The 16,857-nt window shown below is 40.7% G+C and overlaps 2 protein-coding genes and 1 long non-coding RNA gene across 3 annotated transcripts; all 3 read right to left on the bottom strand.

The window, feature by feature from the left end:
* Positions 1-928: 928 nt before the first annotated feature.
* On the bottom strand, positions 929-10,289 carry LOC124073037 (jupiter microtubule associated homolog 1-like). The gene is made up of 5 exons (XM_046414934.1): positions 10,087-10,289; positions 7,516-7,658; positions 3,732-3,880; positions 2,995-3,025; positions 929-1,519 (listed from the first exon to the last, which is right to left on the bottom strand). The coding sequence occupies exons 1-5, from the start codon at positions 10,140-10,142 to the stop codon at positions 1,377-1,379; spliced, it is 522 nt and encodes a 173-aa protein (XP_046270890.1). The 5' UTR covers positions 10,143-10,289; the 3' UTR covers positions 929-1,376.
* Positions 5,847-7,509, bottom strand: LOC124073039. Its single transcript, XR_006845633.1, has 2 exons — positions 7,305-7,509; positions 5,847-7,215 (listed from the first exon to the last, which is right to left on the bottom strand). It is a non-coding gene; the product is annotated as an uncharacterized LOC124073039 (long non-coding RNA).
* A 418-nt stretch (positions 10,290-10,707) lies between the features above and the next one.
* LOC124073038 (small ubiquitin-related modifier 2-like) lies at positions 10,708-16,775 on the bottom strand. The gene is made up of 4 exons (XM_046414935.1): positions 16,642-16,775; positions 15,036-15,167; positions 12,372-12,443; positions 10,708-11,433 (listed from the first exon to the last, which is right to left on the bottom strand). The coding sequence occupies exons 1-4, from the start codon at positions 16,660-16,662 to the stop codon at positions 11,371-11,373; spliced, it is 288 nt and encodes a 95-aa protein (XP_046270891.1). The 5' UTR covers positions 16,663-16,775; the 3' UTR covers positions 10,708-11,370.
* Positions 16,776-16,857: the final 82 nt, after the last annotated feature.

The following is a 16,857-nucleotide window of genomic DNA, read 5'->3' on the forward strand; positions in this document are numbered from 1 at the left end:
GGCTTACAAAGAGTGGTCAAGTGAACAACACACTTCCATTCAAATCAAGATGAAATCCAAGTGATTGTAAGGTCATAATCAGAAGGGACATTTATAGCTACAGAAACATTTTCAGAGAAGCCCCTTTTTGCATTTCACACCAAAAACTGAGTTATATGCATAATTACATGAACTACAGGTTCACCTGAGAATAGATAGAACGACTCTCCTCTCCAAACACTACTGAATTGTGATTTTGAAAACTGTCATTGATTATAAGTCATATCATTGGATAGAATGTAACTTCCACTTTTCTTTTGACACTTTTTTTTAAGCCACTTTGTATGTTCCTGAACGCTGCTTGAGAAGCCAAAGGAGCTCACACAAGCATTTCCAAATAAAGCCATCTTTGAGGAGTGCTGTTAACACTGATGCTTCACAAGTAACATTACATCTTGCATGAATTACTTCACCTTATGAATCTGGCTTTTGTTTTCGAAACCTCAACTAAAATTCTCGACAAAATGCAAAACACCGATCTTAAATCAGAAACTTTGCAAAGAGAGCCAAATATCCAGCGCATGATGTCATGAAAAGATGCAGTGCAGTTTCTCTTTTGGCAGAATTGGACTCAGCTTTGTGCGATTACTTTGGCTGGGCAGATTTCCAGTCACAGAGCCTGTGTCTGCTCTCAACGGCCGCAGTCTTCAGGCTCCATCTCAGTGTCCATAAATAATATTCGCTCTGTGTGTTGAACCATTTATGTGAAAACTGAGAATGAGAATCAGCAGTACTGATGATCTCGAGCCTGCAGTCGACTTTATGTGCCTTTAACTGCATTATTTTATATTTCTCCGCCCTGAACCGCAATATTCACTTTGATCAAACATTCCTACAATATTATCACATACCTATTACTTTATGAAAGAAAGAAAAAGACTCAGCCACAGGAAATTCATATCAATCTTTATTGTATTTAGAAATCCACGCATCAAATCTTTTTTAGCATTTTTTTCCTTTACCATTTACAACAGGGAAGAATGAGGGACAAGCTAAACGTCATGCCTTTCCCAGCAGGCGCGATGCACTACAGGATGGGCTGAGATGGAAGGTGGTGGTAGTGGGAGGGGGGATACATAAAGTGCTTTTGTCAACAGTTTTCTTCTTTTAATAGAAAAAAGGATCAAAACAAAAGGTTTGAGGGTGGAGGGACCGGACACGGGGGTCCACGGACGTGACGGCGCATGTGCATGTGAAGTAGGTGAGGGGGTGGAAGAAGGTGATGAGGAGGAAAGAGTGGGGGGGGGGGGGGGACTGGGCACTGATCTTTAAAAAATAAAAAAGCGTTCGATGAAAAAAAAACCAAAAAAAAAAAACCCAAAAACCCAAAAGTGGTCTCAACCCAGGATGAGGCTGGACTTGCCACCAGGTGGGTTTCTTCGGCCCGTGGCAGCGTTGGCACCTCCCGACGGTTCAGAGGGCTGTGGTTTCTCCTTCTGCTGCTCCTCTTGCTCCTCTTGCTCCACACCGTCAGGACACTCTGCAGCAGCAAAAACATGACCAGACAAGGCATGTAACGGTGACTCATATTTAATGAACGGCAAAGAGAGCATTAAGTGTAACTGCTGCAAAAAGAAAAGCCAGCATACTGTCCTTGAGAAAATAAATGGAACTACAAAATTTACAGTTTAATACATTTTAAACATGATTTAAAAGCAGATCAGTGACTGCAGATCATGAATTTCATGAGCTGAGATGTTACTGTTGCTCTTCTAACTACCGGTACTCCTACTCTGCAGGGGGAGCTCAGATTCATTAAAATTAATGGCTGTGTGTAAAAAGAAACTAAAGTCAGCTTTAGCATAGACTACTTGTGACCATTTTTTATATTTAACAGGATTTTGACCCAATATGTGTTTACTGCATTTCAGTTTTGAAGTGTAGAGTACTTAAGTAAGGGCAGTGAGATGTGTAATGAAATCACAGCTCTGAAGCACTGGGCTCTCGTTTTCCATTAGTGGCTGAATAACCGAATGTGAAAATTCAAGAGGCCTCTTCGACTTAAATGTCACGAATAACATTTTACTTTTTCACTAATTTCAAGTCGGTTGCCAGGTGCGTCTCTCTCCACACTGCATATACACTTATGGGAGGATTGTAATAATAAGAGACAGATTACCACAGGATGTTTATGTATTCCACTGAGGTCACCGTATTTGTGACAGTCAGTTTTCCAGAGAAAACTGTTGGTGGAAATAGACCTGCATTGCATAGGTGAGTATCCTTTTATAGTATTTGTTTTTATGGCTTTATGATGTATTTCTTGCCTATTAATGCATTACTAGTTATGTACAGTCAACAGTGGCCTTGTTGTTTGCTTGTTTCAAAGAATTCTGGAGAAACAGATCGCTAGATAAACATTTATAAAAACGGCTCAAATCCTCAATATTTTTTGCTCAAAATGTAAGTGTTAGAACACATACATAAGAAACTTCAGAGTACACACACGTTCTAATCATATCAAAAAGCAGCAGTTTATAAGTGAGCTTTGAATTCTAAATGTCCGCCGAGATGTGCGGTCAAACCCTCCATTATCCGAGGAGCCAGCCGCTCTCTTGCAAACGTGCACCTGGAGGTTAATAAAAAGCTTTTCATACTAAGTGAAGCCTGCCATCAAAGAACAGCTGCTTGACTACAGACCATCATGCCATCATGACAGGGAAAAACCACATCAAAGAGATCACGTGACGTTAACTCAGAGAGGGAGATCGCGTGTACTGTGTGTTTAAAAAATAAGTTATGGTATGCCAGCAGTGTGCGGGACAGGATCAGTCAACACTGTCTGATATTTATTTTTTTATTTTTTGAGGCAGGGAGAGTGGAATTACCTGATCTGTTATAGTGAACCATGGAGCTATTTACTGAATAATCTAAGTCATGCACTGCTGTTTAGACATAGTGAGAGTGTGACAGAAACTTAAAAGTCTCTTTATAAACAGAGTTCAGGACACTTACCATCAATTGCTTCTTCCTGGCCATTTTGAACCTACAATGAAAACATTAAGACAAGAACATCAGTTATCATCACTGAACCAAAGTGACTTTTTTTTTATCCGTTTACAAAAATGTCTTCCTGTATTCCTACATCTGGATCTTATTACTTTGTGGCAACACAGTGAATCTGCTGGTGGGTACGTCAAAATTTCTGCTAAATCTTTGTGGTGTTGGATGTGTTGTTATGTAAACCACAAAGCCAAAAGAGGAAATAATGCACAGAAAAAATACATATTCTTCATCTACAGGGTTGCAACAGAAGCTTCAGTGGTTTCACCAGCTAATAATCAACAATTAATGACACCACTATGGAGCTTTCTGACCCTTGAGATATGCTGGATTTCTGATGAGTAAGCCATGCCTTTGTTTACCTTGTGCTCTCATATCTCGTCACAAATGTCTTCTTTTTTCTCAGTTTTTTAAATACTTCGGTTAAATTGCTGATTTAGAAAAAATTCCACCCGTGTCAGGCAGTGAGGAACAGAATAAAAATCAAACCTCCAGAGGGATTACCAATGGCAGTGAAGAATATCTATCAAACAACATCCTGAGTCAGTTTCAAACGGGTGGATAAAGCGATCGTTCTCTCAATGAACTGTTCAGAATTATTCTTAATCTGCAACTGTGTGCTTTTCAGGCCCAAACTAGGCTGTGGCTCTGTTTTGGAAACAGTGCCTGTCAGACTCAATGAGAGGTACCTCTTGTCTCTGGTTCCAGATCAAGGCCGCTCCAGAGTTGTGGATGGTGGTCAGTTCCGGCTGAGGGTTCTTAGGGAAAAGAAGAGGCTGCTGGCACCGCCTAAGTGGGGCCGAGGGTTCCCCACACAGGGTTCCTGTGGGTGCCCCGCCTGGGAGACACAGGTAAACAGAGCAATAACCTTAGTAAAGGCTGAGTAGAGTGGAAAAACTTTGGCCATCATGACATTTTATTTGTTTTATCTCTTTATGGCCAATAGATAACACTGAAACTAGACAGGAAACACGGGAGACAAATGACAAAACATGACTCAGGCTTCAAAGCTGCAGAGTCATACCATATGGTCAATAATCCAATTAGTCACAAAGCCACCCCAGATTCCAATTTTTCTAACCTATGAGCCTAACCGTGCTCAGCACACAACTCATCTTCTCAGATTTGACCAAACATCGGCATTATGAGGGAAATGGACTGAAATAACACGCAACAAAATCACTGAGAACCAACAGGAAACATCACCAAATCCGCTTGGGCGTCTGCTACAGACCCAGAAATGCAGTGGAACAATTCCAGGCAGACGGCCTGAATGCCAAGACTCACATAACACTGTAGCTCCCGCACACCCTTTTAGCAGAAAGAGCATTAAAACACAGTGCTTGGCCCACTGTGGGGGAGCAGGCTGTCGTAACCAAAGCCACATAAGGTAAGAGCTGAGCCCTCACCCTGAGGGCCAGGGAGGGGACAAAATGTCTTTGTCATCTGGGGAACAATGTTTCTGAAGAAGCAGAGGAGTGGCCATTGTTGTTAATGGAGTGAAGTGAATCAGTACTGTTGAGAGTCTCTATCACTCAACAAAAGCTCCTTCATTATTGGCTCCACATTTCTGAGTCTGATCAATTCTCTTGAACAACAAATATCCAAATGGAAGAGGATTAAACTAGATTCACAGGCTAGACAGCGATGCATTATGTTATCACATAGCTTTCTACTTAACTTTATAGATCTCCTGGGTCCACGACATAAATGTATGATGATATGAAATGACTGCACTGACCTCACTGGTCAATGAGCTTGGAAACAGGAAGCGCAATTATGCCGCTGCTGATAGCAATGCCTTCCTCTCTGATTACAAAAGCTTGAGGGCATTTGAATAAACCAAAAACTCTGGTATCTGAAAGCTAAGGGTCGACGATCTGACGATTTTATGTTGTGATTGATCTTTAAGGCATCCTAAATCTACATATTAAAGTCCTCCTACTTCTGTCACAGTGTTTCCCACGTATAGACTTTACTTGGGCAGGCCACCCAGCAATTTTTGCTTTATTTTATTTTTTTAACCTATCTGAAAGAAAACAATGCTACCTGTGAACAGTTAGTGGACAATCTCCCCTCACTCTACCCTTACTGACAATCAAAAATGCTCTGTAGAGAAACACAGTGAGAAAGAGATGTTCTCTGGTATAAAGTCTCTCCACTGAATGTGGCACAACTTTTCTCTTAATGTAGGCCTACTTATCCTGTTGTATTGTAAAAGTGATGTGTGCCAGTGCCATTAACGATAAACCTCCCACACACACACACACACACACACACACACACACACACACACACACACAGCTCACCTGCAGTTGTAGCGGGTGAAAGAATTCCAAAATTCAAGTTGTGTTTTGTGACGGCTTTTATAAAACACACTACTAACAAAGCCAACAAAGCAGACACTGGGAGAGAGACACAGAAAAAGGTGGGCCGGGGCAAGCAGGTGCATGTGCACGGTTACTCTGGTAAGAGACCGGATGTGGAAGGAAAGTGGAAGGGAAAAGCAAAGCGAGCAGATTAAAGTTGTTTGTGAGTGAACAATAAAATAAGGTGCAGAATTTAGCAGAATTAGAATGGTATAATAACAAATAACCGTCTAGAAATAGAGTAATGTAATCTTTCAAATTCAAAAGTGATACAAAACAATTTAGTTCATGGATCGAGACTGTGAATCTGTGACTGTAATATGACTTTTTTTGCAAGATCACCCACCCATGGTGAAAACCCTAAAGTCCTGGCCAATAGCTCATGTTTATGAGTAACAACAAACTGCTCTGAGTGGCAGCCATGAAGATACTTGCATGTTTATTTAATCGGGTTTTGACATATCTCTTTGGTTTGTGTCATCACAACAATACTGTTCAAGCAGATTAAATGTAATTGAGGTCAAAGCACTGAAAGATGACACCTGATGGAGTCAAAAACATGTTTTTCCAGTACTAATATCTTAGTCACTCTGGGCAATCCCCAGACCTTGCGGTGAACGGTTCTCACTGGAAAACTGTTTGCATTGAGGTCTACAGATTATCCAGCGTAAACTGAACAATGTCAGAGGAAACTACAGCATAACCTCTGCTTACAGTCTACAGAGACCTTCGATGATCCTGACTATCAAGCCTCCCCAGAGACACACCCTTCAAAGAGCCATACTACTTAAATGCAACATATCTGCTTCAGATACATGGTGGGATTTTTGTAGCATTCCCCACCTCTCCATGTTTCTTGAAGGCTAAATCAAGACATGTATTAAGCATAAAAAGTCTATTTAAAAAGGATCTTCACAGGATGGCTGTAAGAGTTCATACTCAGGTCAGGCAGCTCGCACAATGCTTATTAAACACATGTTTTGGTAATAAACTTTGCTCATTCAGGCAGAAACAAAATATCCTCATCCAGTTGTATCCGTTACAGTGGGACAACTATGAGAAGGCTCCCCCTGAACTTGACCCAAACACAAGTGAAACAATGCAAGCAGGAAAAGGTATTACTGTCAGCAGCTGATGGCTGTAGAGGTCAGAGGATGAAGCAACAATTTTAGGGTAAATTCTTCATTGTCCACACACCCAGAAAATTTGATACACCGTGTAAACAGTGTTATACAAAGCGGCCAGTGTGAAAACATGTGATCCTTGGCTTGGGAGTAACCAACGGCCCTGAGCTGAAATGGAATCCTACAGCTTGACTTTTCATCTTCATGCACTTAATCAAATCTTTGAGCCTTAGCCTACCACTGACGAGCTGGGTAAAAATTTCCACCCGTAATCACAATCAATAAAGATAATGCACATTAAAAGAATATTTTGTGTTTGGATAAAGCTTTACCTGGTTTATTATAAACATAACGGCAGGCACAATAATGTGAGGCTACATTAACTTTTCAGTCAAGCCTTTGTAGCTTTATGTTTGTTGTGAGAACTCAAAACCATTTACAGGTCTCATATCCACTGCTCCTGCATTTGTCTGCCCCTCCTAATGTACTCAAAATAAAACTTCCCCTGTGTCTATACAAGGTCACACACTTCACCAACTGACACATTTTTTACTGACCTATTTCTTTCCACTGAGGGCCGATCTTCAGCCCATTTAACAAAGCCTGGCTTCAAATTACCCTTATCCAAGTACTCCAGGGCTTTTTGGCTATTGCACTTGTGGGATTCTCTTTCTGACAACCTAAATGGAAAAATGCAAAATGACACTCCAATTTGTATCTTTTCCTAGCTCAAGTTAGAAGAATTAATTCCATGGTGCTTTTTGCTTACTTAAGGCTTCTGGTAGCTCTGTCTAGTTTGGCAAGATTGGACTTGTCCTCTTATAAGTGTTGATATGCCCTCTTTGGAGCAAAACTCGAATCACTGTTCTAAATCTAACCCCTATTGTTTTCATTCCTTTGGCTCTGGTAGTGTCACATGGCAAATGAACTAAAACAGGTTAGAGTGATTAAATTTGATTAGACACATTAGATTAGATTACTGGGTGGATTGTTTCTCCGATGAGCATGGGGATCCTCAGGTTCTGCAAAGATGCTGGAGGCCATCTTGCTCTTGCGCTGGGGGGTCGTGTTGTCCTCTGTGCCGAGGGTGAAGGTGGACTCCCCACCAGGTGGTCGTAGTACCCTGAAGAGCAACAAATGACAGATTATCATGCCATTCGATTGACATCCTGCTATCACGCTCCCATTGCACAAAACGAAAACACAGTGGACTTCATGTCACATGACACTGATCAGCTGCACAGTGAAAGGATAAAGAAATCAATAGTCAAATATAACATGAGGATGCCTCAAGCTACATGTTTTCTCAATACTCCACCCTAACCCTTTTATACACATACCACACATACAAAAACACACAGGCTACCCGCAAGGTCTTTGCTCTCTGAGCCCCGGCTGTCAGCCTGTCAGACAGACAGTCGCAATCGCTGCCCTGCAGCTGACTCCAGTCTCTTATAATCACTGAGTTAGCTGGCTAGCTGCTACCTCTCCTCAGCACAGATTCCTTTGCAATGACACAAAAGGGATTGGTATCAGTTCCTGGTAGCACTGTTAATCCACTTGTAAAATGAGCAATTTCAATTTGACGCCCCTTTTTGAGTAAATATTACACAACGGAAGTATAAACTCTGAGGTCTTCAGAGAATGTAGGTCATCTAATAAATACCGTACCATAGCAATATAGAAGGCATGCATGCAGACCAATTCATGATAAACAAAGGCCATTTCACACCGACATTCCTTCCACCACAAGCTGAACAAAAGAAACGCGTTAATGGGTAGGGAAACCCATTTTCCTTATGTGTTGAAGGACAGTTGGGGTGGATGACAAAAACTGGTGTGTTTGCAGAGGCCCTGCCGGACCCCTCCCTCTTTTTTCCAGCAAACTCTCCTCTCCTCAGAGTCCCTGAAGCCACCAGCTGACACACTGAGCAGCTGTCCAAGGGCCAGGCGGGCAGATGGAGTCCAAAAAACAACTCCGCTCTTCAAGCAGAAATGCAAAGGAAACTAGAGGAACTAGAGGAGAAAAATCCAATTCGTGAATTCTGAATCAAGTCTTGTATACCCACTAGCGTCCGTCACACTTGGCTGTGACAGTAATGCCTCAACCAGACTTTAGCTCTCGGCCAGAGGATGAGCTCATGCTTTCCACATGGATTGTGATCAGGGGAAAGCTTTTAGCTGCCTGGCAGCAGACCCCACCCTAGAACAAAACTGCAAATAATATCAAATAATATCAATGGCATTAATGTTTAGAAGCTTACGGGAAGCTGCAGGCAGGTGGAGCTGGGGCAGATATAGCTGAGTTCCACAGCCAAAGATGGCATGTCTGATAAGGCAGGGGAGAAGGCTTTTGATGGCCTACTAAGATTTTAGCCTAATTCAGTTGCTGCTGTACGGATCCCCTTGGAGGGCCAGCGGGGGAAATGACCAGCAGCTCGTAAAGGGGGCTTTAAGGAGCAAAAGCAAAGAGCTAAGGAAAGATTTAAAGGCTTAGCTGGCTCAAAGCCCCCACCCAAGCCCCCGCATCATCAAAAAACAGCATGCGACTTCAAAACGCTTAATGACTGACCGAGTTTTGACGCGACACTCAGAAAAGGCTAGAAGTACTAGTTTTCCTTAAAATCTGGTTTATATGTGCCAAAACCATGCCCCGTTTATGAGCGAACCGCAACGCATTGTTTTCGCTGCTAAGGGGCAGGAATGCATCCAGACGAGACGCATCACTTAAGGTTACTGGAAAGCTATGACTGCATGCTTGGAGGATGAGTGGCCCTGTGAAGATGTTTTTTCCATTAATTTTAATACCTGATAGATAACATACGTTGACCGCAGGCATTGGAGTGGATATATCTATTGAAAGCACAGTGGACGTTTTCTGACTTTCTCTAAACTTCCATTAGCCCTATCCAACAATGAGCCATATGACTGATAATGACATATGCAGACCAAAGTCTCGCCCAGGACTCTTCCTATGGACTCTTGCTCCCGAGCCGCACCTTTAGTCTTGTACTGGAAAACTGCTACACCGTCCACGAATAACAGAGTAAACAGAGGTATAGGTTAACAACTTCCAACTCTACAAAAAGAAGCAGATCCAGAAATCACCGGAGGACAGTAGACCGAACTTCAACTACAAAAGTTATTTAGTAGTCGACCGCAGACAGTCGAGCCGATAAAGTGAGGTAGCTTTGACCATTTCCCCCCCTCTCAAGAAAAATAAGATGGAAAACATCCCTTCGAGTTTCTCTCCTTTTCCCTATTAAACTCACATTGGCTAATTATTCAGAAAAGCTCAGACAGGCTATCCTAACTTAGTGTGGCTAAATGCTATGTAGTGCACCAGTCACCCAATAAGATTAAGTTAATTAGCAAGGCGATGTGACAGTTTAGCTAAATCCAGAAAAATCCCTCGCCATGCCAGCAACGAGCTAATGTAAGGTAGCAGGCTTCCTTTAAGCAAAGGCAGAAAAGAGGCGTTTGCTAGCTGAGAGGCTTGTCCGCATCACACTTCTTTTGTTCCTCCGTGGAAGGTTTTCGGCTTCTTTTACCTGGAACTGCTTTTAGTACCAGGGCTCATTCCTTGAAAGGTGGTGGTCGTCGTCATCTTTAAGGAGTATTTCGATGTCTTGGCAGTAAGAAATAAGTCAGTGAAAAACTAGTAAAAAAGAATCCTCCGCCTTCCCCGCAGAGATGCGACAGGATATAGACTCCACCCGACACTGAAAAACATAACGAAGACCAGATCCGTTGGTTCTGCGGTGCCAGCCCACGAGACCCATCCCACCAGCGTTCGACCCGCTCTGATTGGACAGAACATCACAGAACTCCTCTCTGATTGGACAGAACCTCAGAGCTCGCCTCTCTTGTTGGTGGCAGTTCTCAGCTTCATGTCTGTGATCAGACAGTCCTCATTACCTGAGGGCTTTTTCTTCTCTCTAATCTATTAGCATTGATCATGACAAGCTGCAAAATGTTTTAAAGAGTGAAGAAGGAAGTGGATAAACTTTGACCTCCAGCTGTTGAACATTTTCAGACAAACTTTCAGGCTTCGAACTTGTGCTCGCAGTCAAAGTTATACAACTGTATTGTTTTATCTGTTGTTTTCTGTCCCTTTCAAAACGACCAAGTCAAACAATCGCACTGGAAACCCAGACAAAATTAGTGGAAGCTTGGAAAAAGACAATAGCTTTATTTTAACAGACATCTTAATAGACAATACAGTTGTTTATTTAACTGAAACATTTCTTCACGCTTCCCAAATTTGAAGCTTGGCCTAGTCAAATGATTCATTAAAACATTTCTCTACACATCCACTACTATATAAAATGTATAAAATCAAATATTTTTCTGATGATAACAGAAAAGAAGCAACAATCCAGCCCCAAATTGGGTATACAGTTCACTAAGTGTTAGCCAGTCCCATATAGTACACTGTAAGAACAGATTTGCTGGACACTGACCAAATCTAGCACAACACCATTTGATCAGTTAAGTCAGTGTTATTAATTCTCAGTCTATCAAAAGACCCATCTGTTCGCAACCTTAGAAGAAGCCCTTCAAACTGGGAAGTCCTTAACCTTGACCACAATACAGCATGAACAATCAAAACCTGAATTTGGGGTGATCTGGAGGTGGTTTATGTACAAAAACAGAAAGTAACAGGGGCAAGAATAATAATACTATACAGCAGTTATGTGTAGCAGAGAAATGACATCTCTTTCTGAATGGAATTCTGTTGAAACAATAGGACAAGTTGCAAAGAGGCAGCGGCTGTGTATCTGGCTGGGAAGGTTGGTTGTGTTAAGAAGGAGAATCATGATACATGCGGTTGATTAAATGAAGCCTCCCGTCTGTTGCTGAAACACGTCAATTGTATCTTCGTCTTCCATTTCCAACTGTTAAGGGAAAAAAAAAAAGTTAGGTAAACATGTATCACATGACTTGATAAGCCTGAATTTCTGTACTTGTTTTCATTTTAATAGCCAATTGCATTGCTTTTCTTAAAATAAGCTGCCTTTATTAAACAAAACATCAAAAATGACAGGAGATACGCTCTATCTAAAGAGACGGTGGGGGGCACATGTGATGTCAGGGAGGTGTAGTTACAGGGTATTTGCTCTCAAGGATCACAGTATGCTCTGCAAAAACTCACATTTGTTTGCATAGGCAAAATGGCACCATTGCAACCATAATGAAACATTGTATTTGGCTTTGATGACTGCAGTGTGCAAAGGCAAATTCGCACAGTACCACAACAACACGCTAGGTGCGTCTACCCCAGCATCTGTCTGAAGTGTCATATTCTACACAATGTTGAGAATGTGGCGACTGAAATTTAACTTTGTGTGTTCTGACAGCCTGAGGCATCTACAGGCTCAGCATGTCCTCAACTGTGCAACACAAAGGCCTGATGTGTTTCTGGTTGCAGCCTACAGACATTCCTACAGCACACACAGCACACAGAGATGTGATCTTCTATATATATATACACATATATAAATATGTTAACTTTTTGTTCTATAATTGCATTTATCCAGAGTTGGCTATACACTGGGCAGATTTTGAGTTGTGTATCGACTGTAACTAATTCATTGTAAACGGGGAAAAAGTGGACAACCAAAAATCACTAATATAGGCTTCTCCATGAAAAGACGAAAAAAATGCATGACTGAAATATGTATAACTTACTTCATAAGATTGCATCAAATGCATTAACACAAATGATGATGCATGTGCAAGCTCATTAATTTGAAATTCCCAATTATTATTATTATTATTATTATTAAGCACAGTATTCAGTATTCATGTGATTGTTTGAAGACTTCATACTTACCTGTGCTGGTGTGTCCGTCTCATTTATTGGCTGTCCATCAAATCTGAACCTGATTTGCCTCATTGCAAGTCCCTGGAGAGATAAGCACATAAAACTTTTGTTGTAAATCTAAATCAGTCACTTCTTTGTTGACACCAAGATTCCCATTATCCCAATTCCCTTCCATAAACTGTTGAACAGACAACACTATCTATACTTTTACCACCTCTCTGGGCATTTAACAGTCTCACCAAGCAACTGTGTCTGCTAACTGATGCTTTAACATGTTTTTTTTAAACTTTAACTTGATTATTTATTATAAATTTAACTTTATTATGTTCTCTTAACGTTTTAACTATGAAAGACGACATGATTTCATCACCAAAAATTGAGATTCAGTGTGAGGTAAATGCATAAAACCACAGAGTTTTCTATTTGTTTTTACCACAGCTGAGTGGGTTTCTATGGGCACTATGACTAACAACATACAAAAACATTTAGCAGTGTAAGACATTTACAGGAAAAAACATGGGGTTGTAAACATATCAGAAGAATAAATAAATAAATATAATTTTGGGTAATACAAAGAGAGAATGGTTTGATTTTGGGGGGAATTTGTTGTGTACTTTATGTTTACATGCTGTAACAGCACAAAGAAAGTATTTGATAGAATTTTCTATTCTAAAAGCCTAGAATATAACTATTATATTTATCGCAATTTAAATCAACTATTGCCATGTTTAAGGTATGCATGCTGAAGTTTGAGGGTCATGGAAAAACTTTCACTGTCTACACAGGGAAACAGAAATAAAGGAATAATGGAAAACATCTGGTTCTCACTGTAGTATTAAAAATGAGCTGCATGACAAACACTTCTTTTCTGTCCTGCCGGCAGTCCAAGAAATAGACAATATTGGCATTGCTTTTCCATTCTTCCAGAGAGCTGAACACTCATTTGGAAATGATTCTTCAGTTGAGGTCTTGTATTTCATTAGATATTCTCTTCTTAACTTTTAGGTAAATATTTCAGAAAGTAAAACTTTTCTATAAATCTCAGGACCGTTTTTGTGGCCATAACAGTGACAGTATAATTTTAAGAACTGAACTGCCACTTATCTCATTGTTACCTCACTGGAATTAGTCAGCATCCCATTATAGCAAATAGTCTGATGAAGGGCAACTTCAGAAGTGATTTAGCTCATAAATGCTGATATTAAGATGAGATACCTTTCATGATTAACATGTGGAATCAGAGACAGACAAACAGATAAAGACGACTGTTTTGTTTTTTGTTTTTTTTTGGGGGGGGGGGGGGGGGGGGGTCATGAGAGGTAAAGAACTAAGCTGTGTTCAGCTATTCAGAAATGATTTGACTCTGTGAAAAGATAAGCCACAGAGCATAGCTGGGCCACAGTCAATACCTCTTTCAGGAAAAAATGACTGAAAACGTGATCATGATGAATAATTCTTTAACCAGAAACACCTGCCTTTTTTTTCTTTTAGGTTTCACCCACCAGCATACTGCAGTATCTTAAGGTATCTCATTTGTGATGTGTCGAGTTGTCCTACGCAACGAACTGTTCCTTACCATTAAGTTAAGTCAATTAAAAACTTCATGTCAAATCTAACCATAATGACAAACTTTTTGAAAATTGAAAGTTCCTGGTCATAAAGACTTGAATAGTTAACAGTACATTATTTCAAAGACCGTACCACAAAAGGACAAATTTAGAGTCATCAAGTAATGTGTGAAAGGGCTGAGAATAACTACCCTTACTATAGCTTTAGTTACTATACTACTTTACTACTATAGCTAAAGTCTTCAGACAAGACCAAACAGGTGCATACTTCAATGCTGTTGCTTCAAACCAACAAGCAATTCCAATAACTTTCCATACGATGCAAATGCAGCATAACGTAGTAACACAGCTCTCGTAAACCTTCATCCAAAATGTCTACATAACTAGAAGCAGACTCCTCCGGTTGATGGGTTAATATTCAGACCTCTCAACTTCGCAAAAAATATGCCTCTCTTTTTGGCATTTGTAATGGCAAACATTTTGATTTGTCATGACAGGAAAAGCTCAGGTGTACTTAACATTATTAACGGTAATAACGGCTGAATTACATTCATGTGTGCCAGCTCCAGGGCTCACTGGGCTGACATGGCTTACTGGGACACATAATGGAGGATCCATTGTTCAAATGTTGTGCAATGCAAGCAGTGGAAAAGGCCAGTTAAAAGACTGTAAGAGCTTTGGTGAGAATTTACCTGTAGGCGGGATGTAGGTGTTATTTACCCAACATATTGTTCCTAAAATCTAGTAACTGAGTAGATGTATTTCATGCAGCGCAACAAATTTTCATTCCAAAAAGATTTGAAAAGATATCAAGAAGCAGTTCCTATCTAAACAGTGCAAGCAATGCCATCAGTAAAAGCTAATACAAAGTTTCTGTATACACAAGAACACACCCAGTGGTCTCAACACAATTATATTATGTACTAACCTCTGTTGTGAAAAGCCTTTTTTTTTTTAACTTACCTTATACTATGTAATGCATACACAGCAACCCCCACCCAATTGGAAATCAGTAGTTTAAGACATAAACATGTGACCTCATCTTGAGTGTTCACAGCCAATCAGTGATGGTTTTGTTGTGTGCTGATAACTGTGCCGTGCTCACCTGTCTCTCACAGTAAGCTTTCATGAGTTTGATGAGCGGTGTGTGTCTTTTGATCTTAAACTGCACCACAGATCCATCCTGACCCGCTACCTTCAGGTTTATGTGCTCATTGCTTTCTGTCTTGACTGCTTCCTGCAGGAGAGTCAGGGGGGAAAAAAACAGTTAACACATACACGTAGAGAACCAGAGCTGATAAAATCCAGTGCTTAGCTAATAAAAAAAGGCAGCCTCTACATTTTTTATTAATTATAATCATTTCCTGGCCACTGAGTCAGAAATGTAAAGAACTGCAGGTTTTGGACTGAGGTTGCAGGGAGAAATGGGCAGCTGTCATCATTAATGTTGACATTTTACAGTCAAAAAATACACTAATAATTATAAAAAGTCAAACAGCCACAGTGGACTGGTTATGGGCACTTTCTTCAGAGTGGATGAACTTCACCTCTAACATGTCACCAAGGTCAGAATCTGTTGCTGTCAATGTTGCAAATAATACTGAAAGTACTAGATCTTTTCAAACAATGTGTAGGATTTAGAGGCATCTATCAGCGAGGTGATGACTGATAAGCCCCTGCCTCAACCTCCCATTTACAAGTGTGCTGGACAAACTACAGTGTAAAAAGTTCTCGTTGGAGCCAGCGTCTGGTGCTATGGCAGAAACATGACAGTGGAATGTGGCGGACCCCCTTCTTTCTCAAGTAACAAAAACACAATGATTTTTAGGCTGCTGTCAAATACTCAAAAAATTATGTCACATGACTTTTTCTTAACCTTAATACAAAAATTCAAAATCAAGGAAAGATGTGAAGGAGAAAGTTGCACGGAAAGAGAATTCAACTGTATTTAGATTAAGGTCACAAGGAATTATGGGACAGCACTGTCTCTTTCCTTTCATAAAGGATGGTCCAGTACATCCTATGCTAAAGGAGGTAAGAAAAAAAAACACTTTTAACTAAAAACACAACTATGAATATATTCCACTTCTTCTAATAGCTCCTCCTGAATGCTACACACTAAGATTTTAAATGACTGGGCTAGGCAAAAACAGACATTACCAAGCACTTTAAATATAAACTTCATTATCTAATGTAAATTTTTTATGAATTTCCATATATCTTACTATACTTTAAAATCTTTCCTGGGGCACATTTTCCTTTTGTTTACATTCTGTTAAAGGCTTGCAAAATTGGGCACAACCTGATATAAACACAAATATACTGTAGACTTAGTGCTACCAGTTCTAACTAGTGCCACTTCTGAGTGCACAAACTTTCTCCCACTTGGACAAATGAACACACACACACACACACAAGCTATGGACAGCCATCCAAACACACACTCGTGTTCGTAAATTGAGGTACACACTCCAGGATGACACCAGCTGGTTGGCTGTGTGTGACCAAGCAGAAAGAGACCTGCGCGCCAATGGATGCGCGCTCACAAACCTTCCGGTATATCAAAGTAGGTATAGCTAGTAGTTGAAATTTAGCTCTCAACTTTACTAACATAAATAGAGCATGTGGAAATGTCCGTTTTTTCTATGGACCCCTATGCCACAGATCTGGTTAAATAAGCTGGTATACTGAGACAATGTGTAGTCGCTCACCTTTGGTTTTTCATCAGCCATGGTCACTCTTTTGGCGCTTCGCTACGCTGCCACACAAAGAACACGAGTGCGCGCACGTACGCGTTCTTGAAAGAATAATTCAGACATAACGTGCGCGGCCACGAGGCAGTGCGCGTCCACAAGACTGGGCTTTGAATGGCTACAGGTGATCACGTGGATGAAAGCGCAGTCTGGGCATGGGCGGGAGAGCCCCAG

Source organism: Scatophagus argus, chromosome 16 (genome assembly GCF_020382885.2).
Source record: "Scatophagus argus isolate fScaArg1 chromosome 16, fScaArg1.pri, whole genome shotgun sequence".
Classification (NCBI taxonomy): domain Eukaryota; kingdom Metazoa; phylum Chordata; class Actinopteri; family Scatophagidae; genus Scatophagus; species Scatophagus argus.